Source organism: Scatophagus argus, chromosome 6 (genome assembly GCF_020382885.2).
Source record: "Scatophagus argus isolate fScaArg1 chromosome 6, fScaArg1.pri, whole genome shotgun sequence".
Taxonomy (NCBI): domain Eukaryota; kingdom Metazoa; phylum Chordata; class Actinopteri; family Scatophagidae; genus Scatophagus; species Scatophagus argus.
Window position 1 is genome coordinate 13,528,830 of NC_058498.1, and position 24,432 is coordinate 13,553,261.

General features: G+C 41.7%; 1 protein-coding gene across 3 annotated transcripts in view; it reads left to right on the plus strand.

Moving 5' to 3' along the window:
* Positions 1–24,432, plus strand: part of LOC124060660 (voltage-dependent R-type calcium channel subunit alpha-1E) — a 91,634-nt gene that overhangs the window by 25,470 nt on the left and 41,732 nt on the right. For all 3 annotated transcript variants that reach the window (XM_046391887.1, XM_046391888.1, XM_046391889.1), the window contains exons 3-5: positions 7,595–7,861; positions 15,044–15,149; positions 15,339–15,478. In XM_046391887.1, the coding sequence (XP_046247843.1) occupies positions 7,595–7,861; positions 15,044–15,149; positions 15,339–15,478 (513 nt within the window). The remainder of the gene's footprint in view (positions 1–7,594; positions 7,862–15,043; positions 15,150–15,338; positions 15,479–24,432) is intronic.

The following is a 24,432-nucleotide window of genomic DNA, read 5'->3' on the forward strand; positions in this document are numbered from 1 at the left end:
AACACATGAAGAGGAAAAAGGCACAGCTGACAACTACAACTAATGTCACAAAACCTTGAAACACTGCTCTTCATTCCTAAATTAAACCACTTAACTTAATGGAGCCTCTCCGGCATCTGCATAAATGTCAGCGTTCATGTTTGTTTCCGGTTGATTATTTCACCACACTATTCACTGCCCAACTGTTGCTTTGACCACTCTAAACTTACAATATGTCAGAAAACCAATTAGCAACATGTTTGTGGACAGAGTCGTTTGTCTGTAGAAAACCACCGTAACTCAGGTCCCCGTTGGGAACCATGATTTATATAGGTTATTCCATCTAAAAATCTGGGGTTATGGCGACAGATTCATGGGGCTGAGAATAGGGGGCATGTCGTTTCAGTTGCTAGGAAACAAGTAGGAGGAAGACAACAGTGGAAGGCAGAAATCTGGGTTGGGTGGAGAGAGGGAGTGAGGGTAAGACAGCTGGAGAAATATAGGAGGGTGAGAGAGCGTAAGACGGCGAGAAAGACAGGCAGAGAAATCGTGCCGCAGGGTAAATGTGTTTCATCATGTTTCCTTCGGGCGCTGATCAAGGCCAGGAAAGAAGGCAACAGTGCTGCTATTTTCGTGATGTGTTATTACAGAGTGATGACTATTGATTCTGCCAAACGCACTTGTAATTATTCCTGCTTCTGTGATCAAAAACACCCTCCCAGATATTCAAATGGTGGTTCTTGTGCAGCTCATCATTAATACACGCACCCAGACACATGCAAAACCGCACACACTCACGCACACAAACACAAAAGTCCTCTCATGTTCCAACCATTACCATCTCAATGAAGCTAAATATAGTCCAATCCCCCCCGGCCCCTTCATCTCGCCACATCAATAGGTCTGGCTTTGTCATCTGTCTGTCCTTCTTCTGTGTTTGCCTTGAGCTTTTCTGTGTCACGCTGCATTCTGGGGTCGGGCCGATGGCACACTGACCCAGCGCAACAGATATTTTTGGGGAACTTAATAGGTTTAGTATGTGTTTTTTGTTTTTGGTTTTTTTTTCGATATTTGAGCATCGTAAGCTGATTAATGAGGCCATGACACTTCTTTACACTATGCTGAGTGGATGTTGCAGGTGAATAATATCTATAAATAATACCTTTTTGGTATTGAAAAGAAAAACTTCATCACTTAGAATTTGATGTAATCAACTCCATACAGTTGTTTTAGCAAATCTCTAACTGTGCTCCCAGCTCATTTCTATAGGGAGCAATGGAAAATAGTCCCTGGATTTCAAAACGCTCTCGTTACATTTTCCACAATGCTTTCACTCATGTTAATGAGCTTGTCAGCATACATCAGCTGTGTGTACAGACTGCATGAGCAGATTGGTTTTGTGCTGATGCAGTTCAACCTCATCACCCAGTCTGTTATTCTCGTGTTTTTAGCCATATTTATGAATTGACATGCAAAGTCAGGCTTGATTTCAGTCCAAGTATGGTGGCATCTGGTCTAAAACGCTGAGCCGCTAAAGAACAGGTGCAGATTCACGCAAGTATGAAGGAAGCTTGTGGTGGGAAGAAAAGAATTTAATCAGCCGGTATTCCTCAGAGACCTACAGTGAGAGAGAGATCAACAGCTCATAATAAATGAACACAGTGTCTGAGTGTAAGAATGCCAGACAAAGAGGGAATTGTTGGCTCTGTGGTCATTTCTCCTAAACTTGAGGTTGAATTTGATTTTCATTGAGCTGCTGCCTCTCTGTGCTCTGTGAATGCACTCTTAGGACGGGTATATTTACAAAAGCTCTAAATCTACTGAATGTCAGCTTGAAATCTGACTTCAATAACAACCAGGTTCTTTTGCTGGTAATTGTTTTTGTGAAATTGATGATACGTTTTTTTTTTTCCTCCACCACAGCCTTCCTCGTGAATGTCCCCCACAAACATTTGAAGTGAAGGTAATAAATCCTGAAGAACACACAGCCATCCTGTCCACTCACTTGCACCATCTCCCTTAAAAGCATGACACATAAAGGAGAGGGAAGTACATGACTGATTGCAGCTGGTACCTTAGACAATAGTCAAACTGAGCTTGCACACTGGCTGAAACAGGACACCCTCCACGTGTGTCCTGTTACAAAATTACTGTGGAAGGTTGGATAAATCCAAATGTTTCCTGAATGATGGGCACTTTTCTCTAACAAATGTCTTTGGTTCAGTGAAGTACATCCAACACCTTGTGGTAGTGTGCAGCAGTGGTGGAAAGAATGTGACAGTTTTGTTTTGTTTTGGTTTGAGGTTTTTATTTTATTTTATTTTATTTTTTTGGTCAATTTCCAGCCATTTTAGACAGAGTGGTTGCAGTAGCACTCAGTAAGATCACAGTATTGCTCATATTCCAGACAGTACGTTGGCGCTCATCCCCTCGTGGATGTATTGTTCCTTTTGAGTTTAGACTGATAATAACATGCATGAAGCAGTTTCATCTTGGAATAGCCCGGCAAGAGTTAAAAAATAATACAAACAAACAAAAAAACCTTTCAGCTTACTTTTACCTTAATAAGATCTTTTGTGCTCAATCGAAGTCTTCATGCTTCTGGATTGAGAAACATACAGTACACACTCTACGCAGCATCGTTTGGTGCAAGGATTCTTATTTGACATGTGCAATGTACAGATCTCTTAACAAAATGAAATGTCGGCTATATTGTGAATTTAATAAAGTTAGATTTAGTTATCACAGAGGAGTAGTGGAATAGTTGGAGTTTGGAAGCTGACATTATGGTCGTACTGCCTGCATGTGTGTTCTGCTCCTTTATACAGGCACATTTAAAGCCCCTCCCATGACTGTCAACAAGTGCATTCTGCACACTGATGAAAATGTGTTGACACATCTTAGACAGACACACAGATTCCTTATCTGACATCTCTCTCAGTCTGTCTCACAGCAGAGTGTCAGTAATGTGTCTTCTGTTGTATGTGTTACTCTCTGCACTGGCTGCCAGCACTTACACTCCTCCAGTGATGTCACTCGTTATTTAGTCCAAGGTTAATCTTTGCTTTTTCTGTCCCAAATGCTGTGAAGCCTACCTGCGGTTTCAAACAAAAGTTCTCCACAAAGGAACAAAAACTAGAAAAAGCCAAATGTGCGTGACGTGTGCATGGTTATCATTTACACCGAACAGATAAGATCAGTCTATACACACTTCATTGTTTCAGCCTAGGATATTATTTATGAATGTTGTGTTGATATTTTTGTAAGAGCAGGTGTTCCTTTATTCTAGTCTGACACGTTTAGTGGACCATATGTTGAGCTGCACAGTGCCTTTTAAATGACTCATCCTTGTACTTCTCCGCTTCAGATCCATGTCGAACTGGTTTCCAAAACTCAGAACTAATTGTTGAATTGTTAAGGTAGCATCCACAAATAATGAATTGGCTATGATTGTGTCCATCGTGTGTGTAATCTATTTATGTGTTTGTGTGGACAGAAATGAGGTAAACTCTGCAGTGTTGCATGATAGTTCAGTTCTCACAGGGAAAAAAATGGCATTTGCCTCTTGAAAAGCATTGAATTCAAAGTATTGATGGAAAGATGCTGGCAGGCGAAGATGGAAACAATTCAAACGGTGGCATATGACGACCGAACAAGTAAACATATGTTCACATGTGGGCTTTCACATGACTATTTTCCCTCTGGGTAAGTAGCTAATTTAGTTAAAAGCGAAGAGCGCAATAATGACCAGGTTTCCCATACAAGCCTGCCAGATACCTCCTTTCACACGTTCTATTTTTGAAATGAAATCTTTGTTCACACCTGAGTCCTGCGGCACTAACGCCCATTACCACAGCAAGGCCTGTCAACCTGCTGTCATGAAGGCAGGCAACCTCGGCTAGATTTATGCGAGTTAGGCATCGCTTACAGCTCGGAGAAGATTTTCCAACGCTGACAACAGGTCTACAGTATCAAATTAAATACCACTTTTCCACCACTATTTACCTTCTCTAACTTTATGTTATCAGTGTTAAGTGTGTTGTTCTCTTCATTGAGTGCTTAGCTGTTTTAATGCAGTCAACTTGCAACAGTGAAAAAGTTATATTTTTCAGCTGATTGCAGATTTTCATTTGCAGTAGGATGTTTTAGGGTTCTACTAAATATTCATAAGTCCCGTAAGAGACAAGACAGAACCCACACGACTTTGTGTTATCTCTGTGGCAAAGATGCTCTTTTTCTATTTATCACAGTTCTCTTTAAAAAATGAATTTAATTTGAATAATCTCTATCTGTAAAAGTCTTACGAAAAGATAAGTCTGGATTGATAGGAAATCTAAGACCAATCATCTGTCTTTTCTCTGAGTCTCCTCCTTATGTAGCATTTATTAGCAGTCTATAAACATGTAATGAATGGTGTATAACCAGATTTAAGGTACGTTTTATGTAGCCACCCTTACACTGTATTTGTTTGCAATCATAACTTCTCTGCTGTGCTTTACTGTGATGTCATCCATCACCAGCCAAGTTTGTACAGCAGCCTCCACTTACAACTTATGAGTTGGTATCAAATAAATAAATAAATAAATAAACATAACACATTTATCCACTTATAGCTACATACATTATAGAGACTTTTAAACAATTTTTTAAATGATTTTTAAATGGTTTGACTCAAATACATAAAACTGATTCAGCCATTAGTTAGAAGCTCTTTCCCAGTAGTGGTCCCAGTAGTTTTTGTAGGTTTGATCACACTGATCACAGCTACAGGCGTGTGTTTGTTTTTTGTTGTTGTTGTTTTGGTTTTTTTTTTTAATCAAAGAAAAATAAATTGCTCAAAGTCGCCTCTTCAGTAAAGAGGCTCTAACTGCTCGCTCTCTGCCTTTTACTAGGAAAGGGCCGTCATCCTTACACACTAATCATCCCTGTTGCTAACGCGTAATTACCATAATTCAACCCTCACCTCTCAGCCAAGAAAGCTGTGGCTGCCACGCAGTCTCATCCTGACAGAAAACAAATGTAATGGTATCAGACGCTTAATGTTGCACAGAGGAAGTGGCAGAAGCGACAGTTCTGTCACACTCAGCCGAGACTGAAATAACAAAAAGCAAGTAAAATATGCTTCTTTTTTTTTGTCTTAGAACAGGAAGAGACTGTTGGTGGAAAATTTGTAATTTCTCTTCTCACCATTTATAATGAGGAGACGTCAGAAAACTGTCTGTTATGTGGTCTATTTTTAATGCTCGTAATGTGTTGGAGCACTAATGAGTCGGAGGCCACACACCATTGATCACTGCCTTTGTCACACCACCATCACTAAATCCCCATCAGCGTCAGGCTTGCAGTCTACCCTCCCACCGTTCGTCTTTACTTTCCCCTCCTTTTCCATCACCGTCAGTTTGCTATCTCAGTTTAAAATAAAAATGCATGATGGTGGCAGGTGATGACGTGCTTTATGTCTTTTGAGACAGTGGCATTTGTGGAGCAGAGCCTCTCTTGTCTCATTTAAAGGATATGGGTAGTCAGTCCACCATATCTGATGAGACTGAAATAACTCAACAACTATTGGACAGATAGCTATTAGATTTACATTGTACAAACATTCACAGTGCAGGTCAAAGTGTTCACTTAAACCTGTGAAATATTTCAACTTCTACTGTGGTATATTGATCGGCAAAAACAGAAATTCATGGCTGGCAGCCCTTCCTGACCCCATGACTTTTTCTAGTGCCACCATGATGTTGACATTTGTGGTTTTGAGTGAAATGTCTCAACTGTATCGGCTGGGTTTTTACACATGTACCCAATAGGATGATTTTAGCTTCTTTTGGTGTCAAATACTTTGGTTTAAAACCAAATACCTGCAAAGCTAATGACATTCACTTCCTCTGTTTAATTTTGTTTAGACTTTGTTAAGACTAATCAGTTAAACCTCGTTAGCAGAATACATCAGAATTTGTTTTGCTCTTTTCAGTGAATGTGTTGACAGTACAGTAAATATGGCCAAATGTCTGCCTTATAGCCAGTTATCATGTTTCACATATGACAGAAGTAACATTTCACCCCCTCACTTCTAACCCAAATATGCATCAACCGCTGCTCTCCTCCTTCATCGTGAAAACCCCACATCCTCTCGAGAGCAGACACGATCGCTTCCAGCCAGCACACAGTACGGCTCCCCCTCACTATCATTCCTGGGAATAGTAGGTTCTGAACCCTGTAATTAGCCAAAGATGCTTGTTGCTGTCCTCCAGAGTGTCTTGTTGGCTCTGAGTATTTCACAACAGGTGTTTACTCCCCACCAGATCTGATGCGTGACCAGCATTCAATGTGTTCGCCCTGAGGCGTGACCACGGCAGGGTGAGCAACACAAGTCAAAGCCAATACCACAGCATGGGCCTTTTTCAAATGGTTGTTGACCAGTCACATAAAGGAAAACATAACAACAATAAAAAAGCTTGAGTGACCCTGCAGTAAATCTTTAGGAGTCTACAAGAATTTACAGCCAAAGCACCAAGTCAGTCTTCATGCCTTTTGCAGGCTGTCAAATGTTCAAGATAATTGAATTTACATAATTTATACTCTTTGAGATGGTGGAAATAGAATCAAATATTTGTCTTAATTACATTCTGACTTAATCAATTGGATGCTTGATTCACCCCCTCGTCTTTATCGTCCTTTAACATCCGGTTTGTCATCTAAACCTGCGCTTGGTTAGCTGCATGTGTGGGGTTAAAGAGAGGTTAGGAGAGGTGTGTTGATCCTGTCGCATTAGGAGACACTGTTGTCTCCTCTCCTGCTCTCTCAGTGCGGGGGGGAAACGGAGACGCTTCCTCCACCATCCCACTGCAGACCAGGCGGACTGAGGATTTCGTTTCCCTCCCTGTGACACGTATAGCTGACAGCTTGTTTTTGTTCGCGTTGTTTCGGAGGAAATGTAGAGGAAAATACCAAAGTTTTCTTTTTTGTTTGTTTTTTTGGGTTTCTTTTTTTCCGTTGTACTCTAACACATGCAGTCCGGTAGTGCTCTTGTTGTAGGTGGTCAACAGAGAAGAGGAGAGAGGAGACAGGAGTGATGTGCTCTGAATTACTCAGAGGGCTAGTTTATCTAAAAATCCATGGATCAACCCGCTCTTCTGCTTTCGCTCAGGGGACTGAGGATGGCTGAAGACGTGACCTGTTGCAGCTTTTCTTAGTGTTTGGATGGATTAAACGCTGCAGAATGATGTTTTTACACCTTCATTTAAGACGCCGGTTTGTTAACTGACGTGGAATTGAATTACAATCTGGATTTGTGCCCCCCTTTTTTCTATTACGCAGAGCGCACTTCAAAGAAGGGGGGATCGAGGTGCGCCTCTAACTACCCAGCTCAGTGGTCCGATTGGAGAAAAGATGTTCTGAACATGTTTTGAAGTTGAAGAAGACGCTGTCTTTTTTTTTTGTGTGTGTGTGTGTGAATAAGACTGATGATGGACTAAACCCGGTCGGGATCTCGCCGCTCCGCTGCTGCCACACCGCGCGCAGCACCGCGCCCTGCTTTCTAGGAGACTGTTACCTCCTTTTCTGTCTCCTGTCTCACACTGTCTTCCTTCCCGTGTGGTTTTGCTTTTGACAGAATGGCCCGCTTTGGAGACGACGTCCCGGGCTTGTTGAGCTCAGGCGATGGAGGGTCCGAGCGCAACCGAAACCGCGATGGGGCGGCCGTGTCCACAGGTGGCATCTCCCCAGCCTTCAAGCAGACCAAAGCGCAGCGTGCCCGCACTATGGCCTTGTACAACCCCATCCCGGTCCGGGAGAACTGCTTCACCGTCAACAGGTCCCTCTTCATCTTTGGCGAGGACAACATAGTCAGGAAGTACGCCAAGAAAATCACTGAGTGGCCATATCCTTTTCTGCTTCATGGTGCTAATGAAGGGGCTAAGGTGTGAAATGTACAAACACATTCACACCAGAGTGCAGGAGTAAATTGCAAAGGTGGGTAAACTGTGGTTCAGCTTAGCAAATCAACATGTAGACCAAGTCTTTTTCATAAACCATTTGTGGCCCCCAACCTGAATCCAAATTTCTCATATTTCCACAAGTGTACACAATTACACAGGAGGAAAAAGTCCCGAAACAAGCAAATTCTCTTGTTTTGCTTTTGTTTCTGTGCAGTAGGGTCTGTAGGGTATTTCAGCACCATGGACAGCTCACATAGCGCAGTGCATGAGAAATTCAACCACCACACACACGCACACACACGCACGCACACACACGCACTCAATCTAGGAAACACACGAAGAAACAGCAGAGAGAGAGAGAGAGACTCTGAGTTCTGACTGGGAACTGATTGAGTGACAAGTTACGTTTTGTTGAATTAATTTATTGCTTCATTTAAATACAATCCAATACAATATTGTTTGATGAGTTTTAAAAACATGTTTTTACACTCTTATTTGAGTGTACAAGTAGGTTTTTTTTACTACTTGATTGAACAATATTCCCCTGGATAAAATGAAGTGCATAAAATTAAATATGTTTTTTACTCAAGCTATGACAAGCTCTATCTATACCAAAACCACTGCAGAGGGGGAGGAGTGGGTTAAAGGAACACATAGGAGATTCTCTGTTTATGATGAATGTTTTCTGTCAACAGAAGGCTGAGAGGATCTGCTGTTGTCATCATCCTCACAGACACTGACAAGTTCCAGTAAATACACCAAACTCATGTAGAGCCGCAATGATTGGTCGGTTAACCGATTAGTCAGTCAGCAGGAAATTAATCAGCAAACCATTTTCATGATCAATTATAGTCTTTCTTTAAGCAAAAATACCAAAACACTCTCTGCTTCCAGCTCCTCCATTGAGATGATTTGCTGCTTTTCTCTGTTTTATGTGACCATAAACTGATTATCTTTGGGTTTTGAACTGTTGGTCGGACAAAACAAAAGACATCTGAAGACACCTTTTGTGGACTTCAGGGAGCTGTGATAGACTTTTCTGTACAATTTTATCTTGTGTGGCAACACTAAAGTCAGCCACTCATTAGAAGCTTACCAACTGCTACTCTAAGCCTAAATACTTGGTGCTGCGATTACATAAATGATTACTTGGCTGCTTTCTCAAACCTGATGACTCACTCATCTGAAAGGGGAGAGACCATATTATTTTCTCTGCCTGTTGCTGAGGAGGACAACCACACGCAAATGTCCATTGGTGGCGTGTTTGTGCTGCTGCTGTGCAGCTCACCAGGTGCCCAGGCCAGGTGTGGCCTCTTCACTGCTATTGTTCTGCTCCATTCAGCAGCTTCCTGACTGACTGGCCCACTGCTGATTGTGAAAACCCAGCAAATAGAATGAATATGCTTCTATTGTTGGTCCCTGTCTGTTGTTGTTTTCTCTTGGTTTGCCTATCCATTGAGGTGATTAAAAATAGAAACACCATGAATTTCAATCAATAGTTGTGGAAAAAAGGGGTTGAAACGCATGTGTGTTGGCTATCTTACTTCAGATATATCAGCCCTTTCAAGCAGTTTGGTCATGAACAATACTTTAACTGCACTTAGAGGCTCATCTTATACTCTGCATCAAGAACATGACTGGCTTTAGGTCAAAATCCTGTGAGTGCTGTAGTGACCAGAAGGAAACGAGTCAGACTTAATAACCTCCAGGTTAATGTGCTGTTATGGAGGGAGTGTCTCATTACATCTAATGAGCTCTACTGTATCTGATTAACAGACATTAACAGGAATTATATGTAATGATGTCTGATCTCTGTGCCATATGCTATTACATTAAGTCATTACTCACTCGGTTATACTATATTGTATTGGTTGCTAATGTGGTTTTGAATGGAGTGATGCTGAGCTGAGTGTTGCTGTGTCCTGGTCAATATCCACCGTGGCTGTTGATGAGCTGCTCTGTCTAATTTACAGAATGACGCATGCTTGAGGTGTGAAGATTCATGCAGAGTGAATACGCAAGTCAGAACACATCCTGTGCGTACAATGACGATACACACTCATGCTCATATTTCCTTATTACCTTTGACTCACCTTAATGTCCAGTGGTTGAAGAAGTATTCAGATCTTTTACCTTAGTGCAGATAGCAATTCTGTGTATACAAAATTATATTTAGATGTGCAGTTACTTGTTTTTCTGTTTTGTTTTTTTGTTGTTGTTTGTTTTTTTGCTGAAAACATCTGTTTGCTCTATTCAAAACAGACATTGCAAAGTTGCAAGGCAGACAGCTAAACAATGAGCTGAAAAGTGTTATGATGGCCTGTAAAGCTGAGTCACAGATTTAGGTGATAATTCTCTGTAGATTAATTATTATAGGCTATTATAGGCTATTATAGGAAGCAGGGAGAAATAACTCACATGGCCTAGTCCAAAGGTAAAAAAGTTCACCAACCAGCAAGTCTTTTTCTGGACTGGACTATTTCTCACTGGGAGTGACTTTCTGCAGTGTGTGAGGGGGCCCACCAACCACTGGACATTTTGGCTAAGTCTTCTTAAGTGTCCTGATCTGCCCCTTTGTTTGTGCTTAGAAACAGAGAACTTAATTTGAGGAGCAGTTTGATATACTTGGGTATGTGCACCCCTTCTTTGTACTTTTTCATACTCAGTCCTTTCCCCAAAGTTAACACAAACTTGATTCTGTTTTTAATCCTGCAAGTCCTAACCATAAAACAGCCTTTTGAAGAGTTGAAAGCCACTTTTAAACATCTTCACTGCCTACAAGAGTCATTGCTCTCTTCTTGTAAAACCCAAAATTGGTCCTCATAGAAATGGATTACAAAAACACACACACACAGACACACACAATCTCTGCAGGACATCTCGTAAAAGGTCAGCCTTGTGGTAGGAGCACAACTTGCCGCTGTCACCTCGCTGTAAGACCTCGCTTTTTTTTCTCTCTGACTGCTCAATTAATAGCAGATGATCAATTCAGGCATCATCCAGAGGCTTTCGTGCTGTGTGTGAGCTTATGAACGCATATTACTATGTTTTGATATTTATTTCACTACATATTCTCTCTTATATGCTTCTTTGCACACACACACGAGAGTATGGAACTACTCCATTGTCTACAGTGTGCATCTATATATATTTATGGGCGTCTGATTGTCAGCCTACCTGCCTGAGGTTGCAGTCGATGGAAGGCTGCTCGAGGCCTGGCAGGGAAGAGGCAGGGCTAATTAGGGCCTCAGTTCAGTGTGGCAGGCCTGGTGAGGACTGGCAGCTGCTTCTCCTGTCTGATCCCCACTGGGATCTCCAGCAGCGGGAAGTTTCCCAGTGAGAAGGTACACCTCTGAATAATTGATTGATGAATTTAATAGAGTTTGTTTCATCAGGGCACACAGAAATAACCAAATGCTTGCCGGCTGTGAGATTTTCAGTTTTCAAGTGTGAAACAGTCAGGTATGCGTTTTAAGCCTTGGACAGGGAATCTCACTGTTCCTTTTTTTTTTTTAATTATTGGTCTGCTTCAGAGGCCCAACCAGGATTTAAAATACACAATTGGTCATTTCAAAAATGTCACATTTTAGGTGGTAAATTCATTGTACTCATATATGCCTCTAGAGTCAACTTATACTAGAAAGAATTAGAAATACCATTAATTTCCTTCTAATTTTCTTCTTTCCTTCTAACTAAATTGCATCCTTGCATGAAAAATGGAAATGGAAAATTAAAAAGGAAATGACCCCAGTGTCTGCAGTGTAGATATAGTTCTACTCTCAGGTATTTCTAAATATGAAAACATTTTTTCACTTATTGCTTGTTTTTTACTCCTTAAATGAAACATTTTTAGAGTGAACCTAGCTGAACAAACTAGTAATTGAAGCCTTGCACTTCACTAGGTACGTGCTGGTCTCCATTCTGCTAACAGAAAAGTTCATATAACCAGTCGACAAAACATCACACATGAGGTACGCTCCATCTTTCCTTCTCTGGTTACCTAAAGGCCGCTGGTGTTATGAATGTATATCCACCTGCCTCTGTATTTCCTGACAGAGAGGTGGATGTAAGAGCAGCCTGTGGCTCTGAGTTGGCATGGTTTACTCACAGGGCCGAGTGCGCTTCGGCCGCATTTATCCTCAGGATTGATTGGCTGGCTCAAGCAGACCACTGAGGTCTGGAGGTGACATGGTATTGAAGGCAGATTGAACTCTGTTTGATGTAGCTGCGCATTAAATCCATTCGCTTGACAACATCTTTCATCTTTTGAATATTTTAAGAACGGCACAGTTTGAATTCTCAATAGAAAATGAAGTTGTAGTGTGTCAGTGTTTTCATTCCCAGCAGGTTAAATAGAGATAATCTTACTCTGAATTGAGATTACACCCCTGGCTTTACTCTGTGTTCTTACATGTTCTTACACACACACACACACACACACACACATACACACACAGGCAGCTGATAATTCACAGATTTCCAATAAGCCAGGCTCAGATGCCTTTGATTCATTTTGCTATTCACCTCTATGTAATAATAATCACAGGGGCTTGGATCCAATCTGGGCTTGAGCGTATTCACAGATGCACGGGGCATCACACTCTGCCTGCATGTCTATTTTTACACGCATGTTTGAGGAATTGAGGCAGAGAGCCAGCGTTACTGTGACTCACAGGACTGCTCACGAGACGCCTTGCTGCTAAAGCTGGCAGACGGGCTGTGATCAACGTCACACACAAGAACAGCACAGAGGAGGGGAAATGGGTTTTGGTTAAAGACACTTGTTGGATGTGTAACTTAAGCTGAACTCAATGTTGAATTTTACTGTATTACTAATGAGTCAACACACACACACACTGTGACTGCAGAATATGAAGGCTGCAGTGGACAAGAACCCAGTAATATCAATGAATAGAATTATCCTGCATGTAGAGGGTTTCTCTTTGGAGTCCTTTAGTGTCTTTGTTTGCTAACACATTTGCTATATCAAATTACAAAGTAATAACATGTCAGTGTTATGCCTCCAAGTGGCCAAGACGTGTCAGCGATGGAAAGTCTAAGACAAGAAGTCACTCAACAGACACTCTGAGGAGGAACAAGGAGAAAAGTTTTGTTAACTGTCTTTAGTTTAGCACCTCAGAGTCTCTTAAAAACAGCTTGATTAAACTTAAACACACCGCTCAATGTTGTTCCATCACCCAATGAAATTACAACAATCACAACAATATATAAAAAATATATGTCATTTTTTTTCTGCTGACGCTTTTGACAATAATGATGAGATCGATAAGACAGCCACAAAGCTGTAGCCTGAGTGTGTGTGTGTGTGTGAGAGAGAGAGAGAGAGAGAGAGAGAGCAAGTAAGTGTGTGACAGTCTTGTAGCATTGACTTTTGACTGAAAGAGAAGCCTGTTGCCGTGGATACCTCTGTCTTTCTGTCCCCCCCCCTCCATTCTCTCTGTCTCTCTTTTCCTCCTCCTCCTCCTCCTGTTTGTTGTGTGTGTTTGGAGTGCAGGGTGTGGCGACTGGCTGCTGCTGAGTGCTCTCACTGAGGCTAAAGTCATGCTAGTTATTGTAGAGAAGTGTGTCGAAAGATGCATTTTAGTTTCTGAAAAGGCAGAAAACGATTGAAACCAACTCATTAGCTTGAGACGGATTTTATTCCATCACACAACTTTTTTCTCATTTGTTTTCATGCTCATCATCTACTGGTAGCTTAGGATGGCCACTATAGATTTGTTTTTCCAAAACCAGTCAGTGATTAACTTGAAACCCACTGAGTCAATCCGTGTACCGCCTTGGTTTTAGTTGGATTGGGCTGGTGGGAGTGAGATTGTATTTGCTCTGTTTGTTTAGCTTCTCATCGCTCATTTGTCCCTGAGTAACCCTGCTGGGTAGAGCTGCCAGCATAACATCGATGTCAGTTTCATTGCCTCCTCCTCACCCACCGGTTTCTCAAGCCTCTGACTCTATATAACCATCATCTTCTCCTGCACTGATCATCCTCCATCCTCCTTATCACTTTCTCCTGTGTCATCCCTCCCTGTTATCCCTGCCTCCTTCTCCCTCCCGCTCTCCCTCCCCGTCTCCACTCTGCAGATTTAAGCTCCCTTCCTTCCTACCTCTTCTGCACATAACCAGGGGACTGCCCACGCAGAGCATTAGATAAAGAGCACATTGCTGGCTTAGCTCAACCTCAGAGCGGCTGGAGTTGAACCGACGACCAATGCAGGTCTTGTGGAACAGGCAGCGGAGCGTGTAGTAAGAGCGGCACTGTTTATAGGATCACATCACAGGCCCACCTGCTCATTCCTCCTCGGTGTTGCATTGCTGTGTGTGTGTCCGTCAGTGCCTGTTGCAGTTGACCTCAGATAAGATACAGCTTGTGTCTGGTTGTGTCTACAGCCCTGGGCCTCACAACATGCCAGGTTAATTCCATTTCATACAGGGGAGGGAATCAGTGTGAGCCCGTCTGTCTATGTTTACATGACACTGTAATTGCAGTGCTGCTGGAATTGATTTACTGTGATTAAATCAATTATTTTTCCCGATCGTGTATCTGAATCTTTTCTATTCAAAGTGCATAGACTTCCTGAGCTCCGTAAAGACATCATAGGAAGAATTTTAGTGCCGTTTATTACACCACACGTGCACTGCTGGTGTGCTCTGATGAACAGGCTGCATTGCACTTCACTGTGACCTAGAAATCTGTTTAAAGCTTTCTCTTTTTCCGTCTACTTGTTTCTCCCACGAACAATGCATGTGTCACTAAAATATATTACTTGAAGAATGAGGCTGGCTGACCAAAACCAACAATGAACTGATCTGTTAACAGGTATTGCTTGTATCCAAAACCTGATGTAACCTTTTTTTCTTCTGTGTTACAAACTTTTTAAACACTATTTAAACACTTAAGTGAGCCACACTGTTGACCTGTTCCTTCGTTATCATGAATGTGAGCGTTTTGAGTGATCCCACATACTGCAGTAAATATTCACAACATTTGGCTTAGATTCTTCAAGTCAGTGTTATAGAATACCACCAGCCTTATCCTTTAAATTAAGATATTTTACCAGATACTCGACTTTAAGTCAGTTGAAAGTTCTTTAACTCAAGCCTTCCACTCCGTTTGAGTACATGATCCTCACCACCATCATCGCCAACTGCATCGTCTTGGCTCTGGAGCAGCACCTTCCTGGAGAGGACAAAACACCCATGTCCAAGAGACTGGTGAGATATTCACACTTACAGAAACATTTGTCTAGTTGCTGTTATTAAAATATAAATCTAACCTACCTCTCATGGAGCCTATAGATCCTCACAAAACCCAGACATGACACCTGCCTGCGCAGTGCTTTCCTTTCAGCTCAGTGTAAGCAAATTATGATTCTGATGAATTTTCTTGTGTTGCACTTGCAGGAGAAGACAGAGCCCTACTTCATCGGGATGTTCTGTTTCGAGGCTGGCATAAAGATCATCGCCCTCGGCTTTGTGTTTCATAAAGGCTCTTACCTCAGGAACGGATGGAACGTCATGGACTTCATCGTGGTCCTCAGTGGGTGAGTCAAACATTGTGTGTGTGTGTGTGTGTGTGTGTGTGGATGCGGTGAAACAGGATTAGCCTTATGAATTGAGATGGATGATGATTCTGGATTTACTGCATTCAAAAGACCCAGTGTTCTTGTGCTCTTGTTTAAGGCTCCCATTTATTTCTAGCTAGTCTGGTCAGATTTGACAAACAGTTTGCTTCTTTGTTACTTGTTGGTCTTTGGTGAGTATCTATACAGAATAATGTGAGAATTTTGTTACATTTTGAATTTGTCACTGACAAATTAAAAGGGACTCAGGCACCGAGAAGAGGCCTGTGATAACTGTTTATTTCACCTCACATTGACTACAAAAGCTGCTGTCAAGATCTGCTGTCTGTCAGATGTCATCATCAGTCTCCCGTGTATAAGGAGATTGATATGGACATCTGACACACCTGACATAGGCACATGTCATTAGCTGCCTTTTTCTTGCAGTTGGTTCTGATTATTTTCTCAGCTTTGTCAAAATACACTGTAGTTCATGACTCCGGACACGTCACAGAACGCTTCGATGTTTCAGGTGTTTACCATCTACACTTCATTTCCTGCTAGGAGAAGGACCAGATGAGGGTTAATGTGTGATATCAGTTTACCTGAAACTCAGCCCAGAAATACTTTTAATCATCATATATCACATATTACTTTTGCATATCAGTTGTACGCTCAGGGCAAAGAGGTTTCATCAAAATTAATGAGCAGCCATGTACAGATACCTCAGTCGAAAGCATCCATCCACCCCTCCCAATTTTACTCTGCTTTTAATTTCTTTTATGTATTTAATTTAAATTACTGGAAAATGTCACACCAGTCATGACTTCCCATTATTGTGTGACGTCACAGAAGGCTGGAGATACATAACAGTGTTTGCACATCTATCAAAGCTGAGGTATTACATCGTGGAACTTTTCAGTCAAAAGTAAAGCACATCCTGTTGCCACCACAGTTTTTTTGTTCCACTGTAGAATTTCTGAGGGCATGATGGATATAAAGTATAAAGTTTTTCATCTAGGATGTTTTTCCCATGTGGAAAGTAAAGAGAGTGCAACAGGTAACAAATATGCTGGAATTTTGGAAAGAAGTTGTTGTTATTACCTGAGCACCGTGCTGGATTTACACGAAGCTGTTGCGTTGAAGTCATACCAGGAGCAGCTGTGGTGGCAACAGCTTGTAAACCATCACCTCACTCTGTGTGCTCACGGTACATTGATTGCATGGAAGTTCAAGGGCATGTTACATTAAATGGCAGTCTTTACGGCAGGCGCCTTCTAAGCAGAGGTTGGTGTCTCACTGTCAGAGCGGGAGAGGGAATGTTTATGGCTTCAAAAGAGGAGCTTGATGAGACAGCAGATTAACCTCCACACCTCTCTTTCTCTCTCTCTCTCTCACACACACACACACACACACACACAAATGAAATATTAATCAATTCACAAGCGCAGAAGTACAAAGGGTGACAGACAGGGTTCTTAGAGAATTCTACATGATTCTGGCAGTTCAATAATTGATGAGTGGAGCTCTGGCTTCTTAACGATACTCCACTCGCTGCTGGAGAGGGGAAGGGTGCTAAGCTGGTGGAGGAAAGTGGAGTATAAGGAGGGGATCATTGAGGAAGGCAGTAGGGAAAGGTGTGGTCAGAGATCTTCCTGCCTCTTTAGCCTGATCAGTTGACGTGTGACAGCAGTTGAGGACACTCAACCCCCTGGCATGTTTCTTACTTTATGAGCAAAATTAGAAGCTTAATTAAAGCACAGCGAGACAGACACATTCTAATAGATTGTTCTAGTCTCACCTGCTCGAGTGGGGACGGAGAAAAAGACTGACAGAGGCTGACAAGGCTGACAGATATCGCACTTTACCTCTCTGTGAGCTCTGTGTGTACAGACAGCCACTACATATTGATGCGCTGACCTCCTGAACAGAGGTCAGTGTGGGCCAAACGCATCTGCATATTTTCCAAAACAGCATTCAAATGGCAGATACACAAGCTCGAAAAAAAAAAAAAAAATCTAATTCCCCCAGAATCTTTATGCAGACAAAAAACAGAAAACACCAGTGGTTTTTCGTTCCTCCTTTATATGCTGTGGGTTGAATTTGAGCTATGGTTGTGGTTTAGGGAGGAGATGTGCTCGATCTGGATGAAATAGCCTTCAAGGTCTCATTTTATTAATATTCAGCATGATGAAGTGTGCTACAGATAGATCCCCCACCCCAATTATCATTCCGGCCACAGCATAGATAAATTAATGAAAATGTTCTTGTTCTGTCTCTCCTTCTCTGAAACACAAACGGACCATCCAGCATTCGGTCACCTGTATTCATTTGCAGTTTCATTTTGTCATGTGAAGTACTTTATAACCATGTTCTGATAAGTGCTTTAAAATAACATTTTTCATCCATTTAGCTGCAAAGAAACATTCAGGATGCATAAAATTACAAAGGGGGGCATATGGGTGTGAATATGAGTGAAAATAAATCAAACTCAAGGACTGAACTGAAGTGAGAGTGAGAGGATTTAAAAATAAAAAGATGGAGGGAGAGATCTCTCTGACAGAAGAGTCAGATATTCAGTAGATATTGTACATAGTAGAAATAAAAATCATAATCATGACAATATGAGCCAAATTGAGTGTAAATTTATATGAAAAATAAGAATCAGAGAAGATTTGCTGCCCAGCATCTGACTCATGACACACAATTTTTAGGACTTCATTTATTATGAGTAACAGAATAGGTTTTGAGTTCGGTGTGGACCCTAAGAGTGCGCAGAAGACCACAAAAGCTTTACATTCACATAGTAAAATACTTTAAAACATGGTTTTACGTATTGATGACTTGCGATTGTTTACCTGTTGGGTCCCTGAGGCACTGAGGGACTCTGGTTACATACACAGATGCATCTTGTCCCTTCCGGCTTGCAGTTGATACAGTTTATTAGTTAATACTTGTATAATCTAATGCAATCCGACAAAATTGCCCTGCAGTAAATCTTATCATCTGTGAAGCTTATAATGTTCGGTTTTGCTGACCTTGTGTCAGAGAAGTGTTGACGGCTCCGACTGAGGTTTGCAATACACTTTGAGCCAGACAGGCAGGAAAATTTTTGCCTATGGAGGCAGAATACACAAGACTGAGCAGAGACTACAAAGCATGCAAACCTTTTCCATCGTGGATACCCCTGACTCATTCAACGTTATGTGTGAACATGTGTAATTATGGAACCATTTGGTAACTGTGTCGATGCTGGAGGCCATGATTACCTCAGCAAGCTGCCTTAATGTTTCAAGATGGCCTGTATTACACACAGAGAGTGAGTAGGAGGGAGGCATGAAAAACCAGATGGCGCTCGCTGTTTCCTTAAAGGCTGTTATTGTGTAGCTGAGGACTGTTGTGACTGAAACCAGAGGGGCTGCAGTGGCTTTCTCAGGTCATCACACACGCTTCACCAGCCAGTTAACCCCACAAAAGTTGGGAAGGGAAGTCAGAGACCGGAAGGTCAGGAAAACAAGACTGAAGAGAAACAAAGTAAAGAATAGAGAAGAGCAAAGCGATAAAGCCAGAGGAAATGAGAAGGATACCTCTATGCGTAAGCGTACGTGATAATTGGCACCTTGGCATTCTCATTCGCTGGCAAGCCCTCCATTAGACCGGCGTCAGTTGGCAGAGGGCGACGCCCACCGAGGGATTGTGTCACCACTATGTGCCAGACACTTTGTGGGGGATACGAAGAGAGTGGAGGAGCGATGGAGTTAGCTCAGAGGGAGTTAATGAGAGCACAGATGAGGAGACTGGGGGGGGCAAAAAGAGCATTTCAAGCATTTCTCCATTTCTGTTTCCTTCAGGATAGTTTTTGGAACTCATACATGTCCGCTCTCTCATATCTGTTGTCAGGATGGTTCGGCATTTTTCCTCCATACTTTTAATTAAAGCGTAGTTTACAGCTCATGAAAATCGCATTCTAGATCAAAAAAGGAACATGAGAAACACTGACCAGGGGGGGCAGCCAGATGCTTGTAGATGCAAAGAGGAGAAAAATGGATGCTGAGAAGAATAAATGACTCAATAAGGCTTTGATCTTTCAGATACATTACAACACCTCTCTCATCAACATCTCTGGGTATTTTAGAGATTGGAGAGCTTTGTTTTTCATACTGTCAGCAAAGTGAAGCTAAAGAAAAGTTTTACACTGAGTCTTAACACGTATCAACTTGCATTTGTGACATGCAAGAGTTGAAAAGGTCTCAAGAGTTGGTTGTCCAAAACGCCCAATTTTTAAAGATTAAATCACATAATCCACCAAATGAAACTGCAAAAATCTGTTTAGTTTTTAAAAGATCCTCTTTGTATCACTGCTTTTCATACATCAATCAGTGTCTTCTTTTTTTTTTTGTTGTTGTTGTGTGTATTTAATCTGCATGCCTTGTCATGTGGCAATAATAAGATGGAGTAGGTGGAGTTGCCTCCGACCTTACACATCAAGTGTTAATTAACAGATGGAGGCAGTGTCTTCTTTGCTGTGTGAGCAGAGAGATGCTGCGGCCAACCGTCTTTATTCCATCCATCTTTATCCACTGCTCCACATCGATCACAGCGCTGTTAACAGCAGCCAGCAAGACAGATGTAATAACATTATGAGTTTTAGAGCTTAAATGTCTTTACATTTTCATTTTTCCTCTCTTCAGGTCCATTCCTGTCCATTTCCCTTCTTTATGTTTCATTTCCCTTTCATTCGTTTTCCCATCCTTATCTTTTCTCCAGCTCCATTCTGCCAGTGTTGCTAAAGATGAGCTGCACCATTCGTGTGATATTATTATCTCTGAGAAGTTATCAGCGTGTGGACGTACTGTCTCTGTACCTGACTCGCTGAAACCACAATCTGTCTGATGTGTCTGTGCATTCATGTGTGTGAACCGAATGTGCCACTACTGCATGTCTTTTCGCCAACAACACCTTCTGTCTGTTTGGCAGTCATACACCTGTTAGAGCCATTGCACACACACACACACACACACACATACATATATACACAGATACTTTTCAGTCACACACATATAGATACACAGACAGACCTGCCCTCTCCAGTCTTATTTCCCATCTGTTGTCTGATCGATTGATGAGTTCAGACACTGCAGGGGTGGATATGTCCCCCTGAGCTGTTACTGTGGTGACTGAGGACCCCGCCCCAGGTCAAGCTGTCACTGGCTCCAGTCCTGCTGCTTCTGTGGTCAATGTCTTTACAATTAGACCCGACCATGATAGATTTCTCTCGTAGTCTGATGGGGGAATGCGCTCACACACTCGCTCTTTGAGTAAATGTGTGAAGAAGACAATGCTTTTCTTTCATTTTTAAACAAGCCTTTGTTTCACACATCAAACCAAATGAAACATGAATATGTGTGCGAATAATATGAAGAAAGAGTGCATGTATGAATAGTAACATCCTTAGACTAAAAGTGGTGTATTAGCTGTGAGCGTCAATTAAATCAGTGAATGAAGATGGTGTCGAGGAAATTGACAGTCTAACAGGCTCGCTCTCTGTCCCTCCATGCTCCCCCCCATTACCTCCCTCTCTCTCTTTCTCCATCTTTGTAAAGAGCGTGAGTGGGCTGTAAAACAAAGCCTATGCTGAGGGCGTTTATGCAGTCCAGTATGGTATCTGATCAGAGGAGATGAGGTGCTGTGCTCAGATGAAAGCCGTCCTGGTGTCAGCTGGAACTCAAATTAAATTCAGTTGAGTTATGAGTGAAAGTTACCAAAAACTGAAAGAGGTCTGAATTGACATTCACTTGAACATTTCTCAATTATGAGCAGGCAGTTTGTCTTTGCAAATTGAATTGGAGTTAGACAACCTCCTTTTGTGAAAATTTAATTTATACATGCAGTCTGACATTTGTTCCTGAACAGGCTCTGCTAAATACACAAGGAACACACTATTCCCACAACTTAAATTACAGTTGAATCTCGTCAGACAGACTTGAGAATGAAATTACACGTTTTAGAGACAGACATAGATGGAGACACAGCAGGTGTCAGTGCTGGGCGGGCTGCACTCTACGCAGAGTTGTAAAGATCTTGTTCACTTCACAGTGAGACAGGTTTACGTACATGCCCTGCACTGGATTTGTTATTACCTACATTACATGATGTGTGTCAGTGTGATTTTTAGAGATGCTTTGCTATGAACCAGTGGTATGCAAACAGAGGCCTGTGGGCCGAGTCTGCCTGCTCAAACAAAAATTACGTCCCCAGATAAAAGTAAAAGTCTCCCTACATCAAACCTTCAAAGCAGCAGCATGATATTGGGAGAAATATGTCAACAGTTGCCAAGTAATAAGAGGGGACTCCATGGAGTTTCTGGCCCCTGGCAAAGAAATAATGTGACACACACTGTAGGTGGATGGTTTTTTTTTTAAGGTTTGGCCAGAGCCAGGCTTTCCCGGTGTTTCCACTCTTTATGCTAAGCTAAGCTAATGGGTTGCTGGTTCTAGCTACAGATTTACTGTACAGATGTGAGCCTAAAGGAAAAAAATCTTGATTCTTTCAAAATTCAGTCTTCATTCAAAATGGTTACGTGTTGCTGGTTCAATTAAAACACTGTGGGATGCAGTATTTATATGCCAGTAAGTTTTTGTTTTTATCATCAGCATCAGATGGCGTCCAAATGGTGTCAGAACCAACCATCAGTGTTGCCAGCAAGACAGACGCGTTTGCGCAGTTACAGCCACAGTTTATCTGCCAATGCTGAGTTATGTTTTACTTACTTACTTGTCCACATAGGAGTTTCAAGATAATTTAGAGAAGCTGTTTTTGGACTTTGGTGATAGCAGCTTACTCCCGTCCCTCCTCTCCTTAAGAGGTGGCAGACCAGAGAAGTGGAGAACTATTGGAGCGAGTACCTCTGACAAGCAGCTAGATTGAATGAATGAGTGTCTGGAGGGGAAGGAAATTAAGTTCGCCAAAGAGAGAAATTCAAGAGACTGCAGGTAGTTGAAATATCTCCAGCGTTCAGTGCATTGTGGTCCAGTGTGCTGGAATATCAATGGCAGAAAATGAAGCAAAATTAAAGGCAAATAAATGATCTAATGTACATATATATATATTTAATCAAATTAGTGTGGTCAGCGAGATCATTGCACTCTGTAGTGAAACAACAAACTCTTACGCTCTATAGTATAGACACAGGCAACTGACACAGAGATTAAATTATGCAGAAAGTACTGTATGGCTGACGGTGAACTACACAGATACACATATGTCTACCTTTAGAGACCCTGACCTATAGAAAATCCCCTTTGAGCTCTGCAGGAATCCAGCTGGGAGGGAAATTACATCATCAAAGCATCTTCCTGTCAGTCAACCACAGATTCATGTCAACAGACTTACCTATGTGATCAACAGCTTTCTTCAGTCTGATTTTTGAAGCAATATGCAGTTAAAGGCATCCATTGTTGCACCAGGTACCCATACACCTTTTTCAAGTGTGTGGATAATAGTAAGTGACCGGCATTAATTAAAGCGCAGGGTTATCCGAGGACACGGTGTTGTGTCCTTGTCACTACTGAGTCAGTGCTGAAGCAGCTTCTTGAGTCGTCTCAACGGGCCGTGTGTTGCATTTGGCTTTCACTCTCTACAAGAGACACAACAACTCCTGGACAAAATGCAGCCATCTTTATTTCTGTATATTTAAATGATCTAGATGTTTTCCAGACTAATATCTTTATTGGCAGTATACGTATTTTTACATACACACACTGAATTTGTCTTCTGCATTTAACCCATCCTTAGTTGTCTGGCAAAGCAAACCTGAGAAACCACTCATTCCCCTCATTTCAGAGAGAAATGCTGTTATTGTTTCTAGGTTGCTCTAAAGAGACAAAATATGATCACAAAAGTTGCCCCTCTATTATTTGTAAAATATGATACATTAATGTGGATTAAAGTACTCGACAGGAAAAAAAAGCAAGTATTTAAGATGCTGCTTACATGCTGTGACAATGATTAGTAACAATGATCCAAAAACAATAATAAAACATGAACAGGACTACTTTCACTTTTGATACTAAAAGACATTTTGCTGATTGTACTAGTACAACATCAACATGCAGGACTGGTTCTTGTAATTGATTATTCTTACACTGTTATGGCTACTATTAATTTTTTGTCAAAGATCTGGCTGCATCTTCCACCACTGCCTGCTGAGATTCAAAATCCTCCTCTCAAGACTAATAAAAGAGCTAAATTTGAGTCCTTTATGTACAACTTCCTTTTTACCATATTTTGCAATGTGTTTTCTATTTTTCTATACCTTTGACGTTTAAGCAGTGTTCTTGCCTTGCCTGCGCCAGGGGTTATTAATATAAATGTACTGTAAAGAGGCAGTTTGGTTGTGATTTTTAATTTTATTTGGTTTTGGATACTTTATGTGTGCTTTTGCGCCCTAGAGAAGGTTGGCATGCCAACAATTCATCTCTCCCCTGTCCTGAATTAACATTTCTCACTCACTCACTCAGCCTTTATCTTTCCCTCTCTCTCTGTGTGTGTCAACAGATGGTTAATAAATCATTTATCCAAATCAATTAGTCATTCTGGTCAAAGAGCAAACATTTTAACTGACACATAAACCAACACACGTGCTGATGTTCAACTGGTAACTGATTCACTTAAAGCCAGGCAAGCGTCTCAGGCTGTTGATATAAGGAGCAGTATTCGATCTTGGACAACAACCTGAATGTCTTGACTGTGCAAATGTAACGGGTTCAGTGTTTATGTGTGTGTTGCAGAGAGAAAGAGAGAGAGTGAAAAGGATGAGGGGGGGAGTTAAAAATGAGAGAGCACACTGTGGGAGGCAGAGAGGCTTATATTAACTAAAGCATCCAGAGCAGCACTGTAGGAGTTTCTCCACACAATTCTGTCAAGACAGTCCACTG